Source organism: Pseudoliparis swirei, chromosome 16 (genome assembly GCF_029220125.1).
Source record: "Pseudoliparis swirei isolate HS2019 ecotype Mariana Trench chromosome 16, NWPU_hadal_v1, whole genome shotgun sequence".
NCBI lineage: Eukaryota > Metazoa > Chordata > Actinopteri > Perciformes > Liparidae > Pseudoliparis > Pseudoliparis swirei.
This window is the reverse complement of record NC_079403.1, coordinates 19688951-19700658: the sequence shown is the minus strand read 5'-3', so window position 1 is coordinate 19700658 and position 11708 is coordinate 19688951. Positions and strand designations below refer to the sequence as shown.

At 42.1% G+C, this 11708-nt stretch overlaps 1 protein-coding gene across 1 annotated transcript in view; it reads right to left on the bottom strand.

Annotated features, from left to right (window-relative positions):
- Positions 1–3794: 3794 nt before the first annotated feature.
- Positions 3795–11708, bottom strand: part of hace1 (HECT domain and ankyrin repeat containing E3 ubiquitin protein ligase 1) — a 43256-nt gene continuing 35342 nt past the window's right edge. The window contains exons 22-24 of the mRNA XM_056434487.1: positions 6824–6894; positions 6619–6732; positions 3795–5859 (exon numbers count right to left, since the gene is read on the bottom strand). Of these exons, the coding sequence (XP_056290462.1) occupies positions 5757–5859; positions 6619–6732; positions 6824–6894 (288 nt within the window). The 3' untranslated portion in view covers positions 3795–5756. The remainder of the gene's footprint in view (positions 5860–6618; positions 6733–6823; positions 6895–11708) is intronic.

Here is an 11708-nt window from a genome sequence, read left to right as displayed (position 1 = left end):
AACACACGGACCACGATGAAGCAGTCTCAAGCTCGAAGCTTGTGCCTAGACAGAGATAGGTTGTACTGAGTTTGTATTCTTGCTTTGTTTAACTGTGCTATTAACATGTTATTGTCTATTTTACCGCTTTTTACAGTCCCATTCAGTGTTGTGTCAATTGACTGTTGTGCTTGTTGCTCCTGTAATAGTGTTATTCCACACTGCTTTGTTGTCTTTAAAACCTGCTACTGCAAGGAAAGTCAACAAACTGTACTTTATCACACAGAGGCTTGACTGGCGAACTGAAATGTGGATCCTTACTGATAAAGTTACAGTTACTGTGAGGAGCTCACACCTTGTTATGAGTGCTTTCTTTTTCTTTTTTCCAAACTAACATGCACACGCACGCACACACACACACATAGTTATTAGTTATGCTTATTTCATAGACATGTGGCGTGTAAGCGAAGCCTCCTTCGTGTGTTTCATTCCCCCTTTAAATAATACGGCCTCACCACCATTTTTGGAGTCTTACGAGACTGTATCTACCATCTTGTTCCCTCTCTCCTTTGTCTCCTCCCTCTTTCTATAATCTTATTGATATCAATAATTCCATTTTCCTACTTGCTAATAGCACAATCGAAATCCATTTGCATTTTTCTATGAAAGATGTTTACTGTATCTCACACTGTGCTGCATACCCATCCGGTAATGTCTTTTGGATGAGTAGAAAGTCTGCACAGTGGAATCATTGTAAGAAGGAAAGTCATTTTGAAAGTAATGTTATGCTACTAAACAAAATGGTGACGTGCTGTTGAACACGACACAACAATACTCAGTAAATAGACGGGAGGTATAAAAGTGAAGTTGCAGCCGGGGGGCAGTGACACTGACAGGCCCACAGAGCCATCTGTAAATGTCAGTCCTCAAGTGTTCTGTGTGGTTCAGACCGGCCAGCAGGGAACCGGTAAGCTGTGACAATTTGATACCAGACTAATGTTGAAAGGAAGGTGTTGCTATGGCAGGCGTTCTGTGATGAAAGAGTGCAGTCCATTATTGGTGGAGGATGCGGGAGTGGTTGCCATGGGGACCAGGTATGTGTTGAAGAATAAGGTTAGAAATATAGCAGCTTTTCATTCAACATCTCATAACTTTGGTTTGGTGTTGCCAATGGTGATTCTTGTATGTCCTTGTTACTATTGTCTAAACCTCTAAATCTCGCGATGTTATCAGATACGACCACCAGTGTCTCATTTAGGCTTCTTGATTACACAACTACTGTATATAGCTTTCTGGGTTCGGTCCAAATCATGTTACGTATGGGGAAAACTACTTTATGAAAGACACCGTATTACAACGTATTATAGTATTACAACTATACCAACTATACTATCAGGCTTAAAGAGAGTAAACCATACAGCTGTTGTACAGCGGTCTATCTGGAAATCAATGATAGTTTAAAGATAAATGCATACAAGTTAGTGTTATTCCCTGAAGTTCTTATGATCATCCCTTTAGCTATAGAAAAAAAACCTAAATATTACTAAAATAGTAAATTTACATGATGTCATTCAGTGATTCAAATGTTTATTCTAACGAAAATACAAAAAGATCACATGTATCGAGCTCCTCTTTTATAGAACCAGCTTCCACTTTCAGTCCGGGAGGCAGACACAAGTCTACTCTTAAATGTGGTGACTCAGACTTTCCTCTTTGACAGAGCTTATAGTTAGGGCTGATTCAGGTTTGCCCCGGTCCAGCCCCTTGATAAAATGCTTTTGGCTTATAAGCTGCTGGGGGATGTTTTAGGATACACTGAGCACCTATCTCCTCTTCTCTCTCTACTTATGGATACATTTCCATCTCTCCTTCACATAATGAACTCTGCTTCATCCCCTGAGTCATATGGTCCATTAGACATGGCTATATTTGATGCCTCCTGCCTGAGCCGGCCTTCTGATGCCCCTTTATAAAACAAACTGAATTAAATATACTTGTAAGCCTGCACGTTAAAGTTTGTTTTCTTTTTTTCTAACCAGGATTTGACAAACATCATTTCAGCAATCTGAATATATATATATTTTTTTCGTGTTGAATATATTTCAATTTGTATCACAAATCATTTCAAACAGGGGAAATAAAAAAAACAGGAATTTGGCAAGATGATTTGTTGAGGTACTCCAACTTTAAGTATTCAGCAGTGTTTTCACATTTGAATATTTAGTTGCTATTAAGATATGTCACAGTACAATCTTGTGCTTTATTTTAAGTATATATTTGATGCATTCCCTCTTTAGAGCTTTTTGACAGTACTAGTAGTTTTTCTTGCCTCGCACCGCATTTACATTCCTGAAACAAAGCTTTAACTAGAATGGGCACTCGGTAGAGCGCATACCTTCGCATATCACAAGATTGGGTATTGAATTATGAACATTTTGGCATTAGTTGCATGCCAATTGGACACAAATGTATCGTGCTATGGTAAAGAAAAGATGTTGACCTTTCCATGACCTTTGACCCGATTGATCCCAAAATCTAATCAAATGGTCCCCGGATAATAACCAATCATCCCACCAAATTCCATGCGATTCGGTTCAATACTTTTTGAGTTCTGCGAATAACACGCATACAAATATATAAATAAACTAGAATGGGCACTCGGTAGAGCGCATAACTTCGCATATCACAAGATTGGGCATTGAATTATGAACATTTTGGCATTAGTTGCATGCCAATTGGACAAAAATGTATCGTGCTATGGTAAAAAAAAGATTTTGACCCTTCCATGACCTTGATCGTGACATTTGACCCGATTGATCCCAAAATCTAATCAAATGGTCCCCGGATAATAACCAATCATCCCACCAAATTTCATGCAATTCAAGAAGATTTTGACCTGTTCATGACCTTTGACCTTGACCTTTCACCCGACTGATCCCAAAATCTAATCAACTGGTCCCCGGATAATAACCAATCATCCCACCAAATTTCATGCGATTCGGTTCAATACTTTTTGAGTTCTGTGAATAACAGGCATACAAATAAATAAATAAATACAAGGCGATCGAAACATAACCTTCCGCATTTTCAATGCGAAGGTAATAAACTAGAACGGGCACTCGGTAGAGCGCATACCTTCGCATATCACAAGATTGGACATTGAATTATGAACATGTTGGCATTAGTTGCTAATTGGATATAAATTGACCATGCTATGGTAAAAAGAAGATTTTGACCTATCCTTGACCTTTGACCCGATTGATCCCAAAATCTAATCAAATGGTCCCCGGATAATAACCAATCATCCCACCAAATTTCATGCGATTCGGTTTACAACTTTTTTTGTTATGCGAATAACACGCATACAAATAAATAAATAAATACATAAATAAATACACGGCGATCAAAACATAACCTTCCGCATTTTCAATGCGAAGGTAATAAATAAATAAATACACGGCGATCAAAACATAACCTTCCGCATTTTCAATGCGAAGGTAATAAGGCTTTTGGTTGAGACCAGACTGGTCTGATACTAGAACAGAGGTTGCAGCCAGTTTAATGAGCCGCAGCAGATGCTGGACTCACTGAATGCTGGTTCGGGGCCATTTAGCACCAGTAGACCGGCTGCTCTAAACTGGTGACCCGACACAGCACTCACGCTGCGGCCACATATGTTTACCCAGGTCCACGTGCCGGTCCATGGGCAAACGCACCAGAGGGCTGCACACCTACCTTCTCTTCACTCTCAATACGCACAAACATGAGCCATGTCTCCCTCTGCAGCCGGCTGGCAACATCACCCAGATCACCAGGATTGTCAAAATTACTTTTATTGGATAAAATCTCAAAGCACAACATATTTGAATATGTATAATTTGATACTGTAGACATTTACATAAATATCTATAAAGGATGAATTTTCAATAAACATTTAACAGCAGTTTACAAAAGCATTTCAGCCGAGGTCCTCAAAACAACACTGATAGAAAATATGAAATATTAAGTCAACATCTACACTCCCTTTACAAATGAAAGGAAAATGTCACGGCCCTTCTCTCAAGAAGAATAAAAACACAGCATATTCAGCATATTTTTGTCAGCAAAAATACAAATTAAAGAAGGTTTTCAGGTTTTGTCTTTCGGCACTGCAAGCCAACACTTATCGTGTAGATATATCGTATTGCTCCTTATGAAAGTCTTCCAAACTGGAAAAAATAGATATTACAGCAAAAACTCAGATTTATGATGTAAAATAATTTTTCATCTTTGAACTAAGCATTTAACGTAAAGCATTTGAGGGGCGTGGTCTTATAGTAAGTTCAATAATACAGCTTTGAGTCCTTAAACACGTTTCATCACAGTGGGATCAGATTCCAGTTTACATACAGTACAGTGCATTTAACTCCAAAAGAAATCCATGATCTCTTTAATCCTTAGTGTGGATTCTAATTTCAGCACTTATTTTAAAAACAAGAAAGAAACACTTTTTCCGACAATGACAGCACCCCCTATATTGGTGTTCATTATTTGAAACATTATTTTCCATCTATTCGATTGGTCAAACATACAGTATATATTTCAGAAATACTAAGGTCACGAATCCATCATCACCACCACCCGACTCCTGCAACGAGTATTTGATTTAAATAGTTAACTGGTCATTTAAATCCTTCTGCACACAGAACTAAACTTCAGCTGAGGAAATACTGAATCTTATATTTTTTGGTTGCTCTAAAAATAGCTCAATTTCAATATATCCAGACTAGAAATACTGAAACCAATCTGTAAAGTACAGGTTCATAAAAATGAGAGTGATCATTACTTGTCAATATTTGTTAGTGTACTTTTTGATCTGGGCCAGGGTCCTATAGATCCAATGATGGTCTATTTTTATACTACAACATGAAATGATAGACACAGCCTTTCTTCTTTTAGCGTATTTAAAGCTCCACATCCCTGAAACCATATAGACTGACCAGATGACTTTGGATCAAATGATAATAACTTTCATACATATTGATTTTACTGTATTGTGTAAGTTTGGATCATTTTGTGAAACAAAGTAAGAGATTTTGGTTTCTTGCCATATGGGATAAAAAAACAAGGTATCATGTTGGCACCGTGGCATCTTAAACCTCTGATAATCGCCAGCCCTGGTGGGAAGGGCTTTTCGTAGTAGACATAAGCTACCAGCCTAAAAGACAAGGACTTTTTTTCTTATGGAGATGATAAAAAAGAAAATCTTAAAACCAGGTGAAAATGAAATGTTTTTGTTTTATCATACCAGTTTTCTGGTATGTGGGCCTGATTATGGACCATTGAAGACAACAGTGATTTGGATCTGATCGCAATGATTGATTCCATGTTAGAAACTATTCAATTCTACAATGGTTCCATATGGAAAGCTCCTGAAACCAAATCCATTGTTGACATTCAGAAAGCATGCATGAATATGTTGTCTTGTGTTTATTCTATTTAAGTAGAGAATTCATGGTATAAATTATGTTTTTCAATTATGTTTTACATGTTCAGATTTAGAAGATATTCAATTGTTATTTGCATAAATTATCAGATACCAACTTCAATGAAAAGAAGTTGTCACCGGTATGAAGATCCAGATTCTGTGGTCTCCATTCAGTCTGGTGTGGCTCTGCAGCAGCTCATTCATAACAATTTGAATTTCCCTTTTTTTGTTGTCCAGCAAAAGCAGCGCCTGGCTGCAGAAAGTGTGCACGAGTCTGCAAACCCTCAGAGTAGCAGCAGGGAGACTGATACTACGCCATGGTGTAACCATAGCTCCCACAATGCAGCGCAACCAGCAGCCGGTCTCTCAGGACCTCCTGGCTTGGGTATTCTGGGAGTTTCAGCATGTTGATACTGTGGAGGAAAAAAGAAAAAAAAACATTCATCGAGCTGGCGGAGGAGTTCTGATGTCTCACGCCTGTCCACGTGAAAGACCTGCTGCGATATGAATTACCTGTTGCAAATTCTGCCATAAAGAGACCTCTCCCTGTTTTCAAACTGTCATCAGTGTACGAGGACATCACTACCAGCTACACTGAAGAGACATACTGCCCTCTAGTGCTTATGCCCCTCAGTTAAGGTGTGTAGAGTACACGTACTGGGTCTGTATTTCTTCATTTTTTAAGTTCATCACAATATATCACCACAGTCCTTTGAATTTAGGAACAGGAAACAATTAGTGCTTTGTGATTTAACTCGAGGGTTGAAAGATTCTTTCTGGCAAACAATTGTATATAAGGGAAAATGTAACAATATATAATATAGTATATTTATAGAGAAAATACTTTCAGAATAAATAAATGTTTTTTCATCAATATTTTAACTTTTCTGGTAAAGAAATTCATTGGCAATTATTTCTAAATAAATTTAATTCCCCAATAATATGACAAAAATACCACAGCATTCTTATTTTTTTATAACAGGAAACTGTTGAAGGCAAAGACTGGCAGGTGGTTCCTGTGGCCTGTGGAGTCACAACACCCACGAAACCATGACAAGGCAAGGATAACAGAATGTGTTTTAAAAAGGACTCCAGACTAAGAGCAGACTCACACCCTACATGCTTGAATATGATTATGTCAATAGAAAGAGTCTGACAGGAATAGTCATTACCAGGTACTGGCGGTAGGCAGTAGGTCAGAGCTGAATGCCACTGCAGAAACGGTGAACTTCTGTAAACCACTGCCGCCCATCAGGAAGGCAAAGCCACCATGCGGAACCCTGGAACTAATAAAGAAGGATACTTTTCGACTAATTCATAGATATTCATAAATGTTTTTCCATTTCAAAAGTGTTAGTAGAAACCAGACAGACAAACCTTCCAGTGACAAATTGAAGCAGAAGAACCCGTTCTTCCTTGGACAGACCGTTCACCACCTTCCAGAACCACTGCAGAACAAATGTAGAGCAGTTGACAGAATTAGGTGAGCTGGCTCTGTTTGTCCACAAAGAAGTTGATGCAAAAGTGACATGAATATAGATCTGCATAACCTGTGGTAAACAAAGATCATGTCCTTGTACTGAGATTTTCGGGGAGACAGTAAAATATTTCTCCTCAACAATCCCTCAGTTGTTTAAACTATGCTCAAGCGTGAAATAGCAAGAGCTTTAAGAGGAACCTGCTATGAAGCCTAGGATGCATTTCAGAATTCACAGTTATTATTCAGTACAGTAAGATGGCGGCGCGTACGGATGCAGCGGCCCCTCTCTGTCCTGACCATTTGGTGTTTTGTTCTGTTTCTAAATGTTTGTGCAAAAGTTCGTCCAAAAATTGTTCGTCTTCGCCTCGTCTGTCTACGTCGGAACCCAAATATAGTCGCCAGGTTCTGTTAACCATCGGCAGGACCAAACTACACGGCACTCTGGACGCTGAACAAGCGGAAACACTCGCGGAGCACGGATTACTTCGCCGGCCTACGACCACACCGGACTCGACTGCCACTCCTCCCCCAGAAAGGAGGCGCCGCAAGCGTTGTGAGAGGAAGCAGAAGAGGGGTAAGCGCGGAGGAACCCGAGCTAGGCTAGCGGCTAGGCCAACTCGTCCAGCCATACCATCCATTATCATGGCTAATGTGCGATCCTTGGACAATAAAATGGACCACATTAGACTGCTGCAGACGGAGCAGCGAGACGTGAGGAACTGCTGTGTGCTTATCTTCACGGAAATATGGCTAAACGACAACATCCCCGACTCTGCTGTGAGACTGGAGCAGCTAACATGCTACCGGCGGACAGAGCCTCGCTGATGGAGGGAAACGGGTATGTGTTTACATCCGGGATGCATGGTGCCGGGACGCTGCCGTGGTATGTAAACACTGCTCACCACTGGCGGAGTTTATGATCGTAAGGTGCCGTCCTTTTTATCTGCCGAGGGAATTTACGGCGATTCTGCTAGTCGCTGTTTACATCCCCCGACCTCCAACAACAGTGATAGAAATGCGGCACTTTGTGAACTGTATCAGGCCATCAGCGAACAACAGACGGCTCACCCAGACGGCTTCACCATCGTTGCTGGAGATTTCAACCATGCAAACCTTAAGACTGTCCTTCCCAAACTACACCAGCATGTTGATTTCCCAACAAGAGGAGACAACATTTTGGATCTGGTCTACACAACCCACAAAGGAGCGTACAAGGCCTCCCCCCTCCCCCACATAGGTCTCTCTGACCACATCACCGTCATGCTAATGCCAGCATACAGACCCAGAGTGAAAGCCTCCAGACCGGTTCTGAAGCAGGTACGGGTGTGGCCAGAGGGGGCCTCCTGCGCTCTCCAAGACTGCTTTGACTCAACAGACTGGGGAATGTTTAAACAGGCAGCCACATACAACGACCACACAGACATTGGGAGTACACAGACACTGTTACTTCTTACATTAGCAAGTGCATTGATGATGTGACCCATGTAAAGACCATCACCACTCGGGCTAACCAGAAGCCGTGGCTAACAGGGGAAGTCCATCGGCTGCTGAGGACTAGAAATAGGGTCTTCAGAGCTGGGGACGAAACGGACCTGAAAACAGCGAGAGCCAACCTGTCCCACGGCATCAGGAAAGCAAAAAATGTCTACACAAAAAAGATAATCCGGCACTTTAAAGACAGCAGAGACACACGCAGCCTGTGGCGGGGCATTCAGACCATCACAGACTATAAACCCACGCCACAGAACTGCGACAGCAACATCTCTGCTAAACAACCTCAACAGCTTCTTTGCCCGGTTTGAAGCACAGAACAGCACTCGTCCACACAAGACTCCGCCCCCTCCCCATGATCAGGTTCTGTGCCTGTCTGCTGCCAGCGTGAAGAGGTCTCTCTCGTCCATCAACACCCACAAGACAACAGGTCCAGACAACATCCCTGGTCGTGTGCTGAAGGACTGCGCAGAGGAGCTTAAGGACGTCTTCACGGATGTCTTTAATACTTCTCTGAGACAAGCTGTTGTTCCATCATGCTTCAAGGTAACCACCATCATACCTGTGCCAAAGAAATCCACTCCGTCCTGCTTCAACGACTATCGTCCAGTGGCACTGACCCCCATAATCATGAAGTACTTTGAACGACTAGTCATGTCGCATATCAAATCCATTCTCCCCCCCACTCTGGACCCTTTCCAGTTTGCATACCGTGCCAAACGGTCCACGGAGGATGCAATCTGCTCTGCTCTCCACCCAGCCCTCACCTACCTGGACAAAAAAGACTCCTATGTAAGAATGCTGTTCATAGACTTTAGCTCAGCATTCAACACAATCATCCCACAACAACTAATCTGCAAACTTGACCAGCTGGGGCTCAACACCTCGCTGTGTAACTGGCTGCTGGACTTCCTGAGTGAGAGGCCACAAGCAGTACGTGTTGGCAACAACACCTCGAGCAGCATCACACTCAGCACAGGGGCCCCTCAGGGCTGTGTGCTCAGTCCTCTGCTCTTCACCTTGCTGACTCACGACTGCAAAACCAGCTACAGCACCAATCACATGGTCAAGTTTGCAGACGACGCAACATTGATAGGTCTCATCACCAAGGATGACGAGACCCTCTACAGGAGGGAGGTCAACCTTCTGACCACGTGGTGCGGAGTCAACAACCTCCTGCTCAACAACAGCAAGACCAAAGAGATCGTTGTTGACTTCCGGAAAGGCCACACCCATCACCCACCACTGACCATCAACGGTGCGGACATTGAGCAGGTCAGCAGCACCAAATTCCTGGGGGTGGAAATCAGTGAGGACCTCTCGTGGACAGCAAACACTACATCGCTGGCAAAGAAAGCACAGAGGCGCCTCTACTTCCTCCGGAAACTGAGGAATGCAGAATCCATCATGTGCACCTTCTACCGCGGCACCATCGAGAGCATCCTGACCAACTGCATCACTGTGTGGGGCGGAAGCTGCACAGACTACAGCAGGAAAGCCCTGCAGCGCATAGTGAAGGCAGCTGGAAGGATCATGGGTGCCTCACTCCCCCCCCTCCCATCCTTGCAGGACATATACAACACCCGCCCTCACCGCAAGCGACCTCGATTGTGAGTGACCCTGCCACCCTCACACGGTCTCTTCAGCCTCCTGCCCTCTGGGAGGAGGTGGAGCCTCCGGCTCACACCGCCAGGCTGTCCAACAGCTTCATCCACCAGGCTGTCAGGAAGCTGAACTCTCTCCCATCCTCCCATCCTCTTTCAGACTCACATGTCTGAATGCTGCTAGCACAATTTATGTTATCTATATGTTTACATGTTTGTCTATGCACTTTATGTTGTCTATATGTTCACATGTTTTTTACTATTTTTGCACTCTATGTTGTCTATATGTTGCACAATTCACTTTATGTTGGACAGAAGAGAAACGCAATTTCGATCTTCTGTATGTTTGCACATATGGAAAATTGACAAATAAAACTGACTTTGACTGACTTATTCTCATCTTTTTTTCTGAGTTGAAACATTTATTTTGATGTTGTCAATTATGTATTCTGTTTGCATGCTGCAAAAGCCGAGTCTGCTATGACTGGTCAGTGGTGAGGGGCTGCCTGTCAATCAATCAATTCAATTCCCAAAATTACTCATTTGCCTCAGAGGGCTTTACGATCTGTACATACACGACATCCTCTGTCCCGGGACCTCACAAGAAAAGGAAAAAATGGATGGAGGTTGTTGATGTTGAAAACGGGGAGAAACAATGTCATCCATCTTTAATAAAGTTTCTAAATAAGACTATTTGTTAGAAATAAATAGATATGGGATTCAAGATCCTGTTTTGGCTTGCAGACTATTTTGTTATTTTACTGGTTTCCAACACTGCTGTTTAACGCCATTAATTAAATTACAAACGCAATTGTGGTGCTGAAAATTAATGAAGCAAATATTTATGTTGGAGGTGATCGCGTAGGAATAATGAAGTTTAAAGATCCTGCATCAGCCTCACAATAAAAAATAATTGTTTTCCAGAGCAGAAATGTAGAGAGTTAAGAACTCCACCGGAAAGCAGCCGGAGGACAGAATGCTTTCAAGCGGACTTCCATGAACCGTGTGGTCAAAGGCTGCCTCCTGTTTCTCAGAGCTGGCTGGCTGTACGAGTTGCTTTATGCTACGTCCTCAAGTTAAAAGTTACCACAGTGTTATAAGTTCAAATCTTTTATGTATTCTATTTTTTTTTTTACGTTTAAAAAGGGCTGTTTTCAATATCAACAACCGCCGTTCAAAACGTAATGCAAATCAGATATGATTAGACTTTGTAATAAAGAACAACAACAACAACAACCACAGATGCATTTAGCTGAAGATCACCTGTTGGTAGGGTCACTTGAAAAACTGAAACATAGGACCTCAGCTCCTAAATGGAGGTTTAGCAGCACTTTTACCAGGAATTAAAAGATTGTAATGCAAAACTAAACACGGCACACGTTACAGCAGGAACGTGACCCGTCGCCAAGATTACAAGTTCTTTGGCCCCTTTTTTCCAGTAAATAATGCTTTTTATATCTCTGTCACTTCAATTCAATTCAGTTTATTTGTATAGCCCAATTTCACAAATTACAAATTTGTCTCGGAGTGCTTTACAATCTGTACACATAGACATCCCTGCCCCAAAACCTCACATCGGATCAGGAAAAACTCCCAAATAACACTTCAGGGGGAAAAAAGAAAGAAACCTTCAGGAGAGCAACAGAGGAGGATCCCGCAGGATGGACAGATGCAATAGATGTAATGT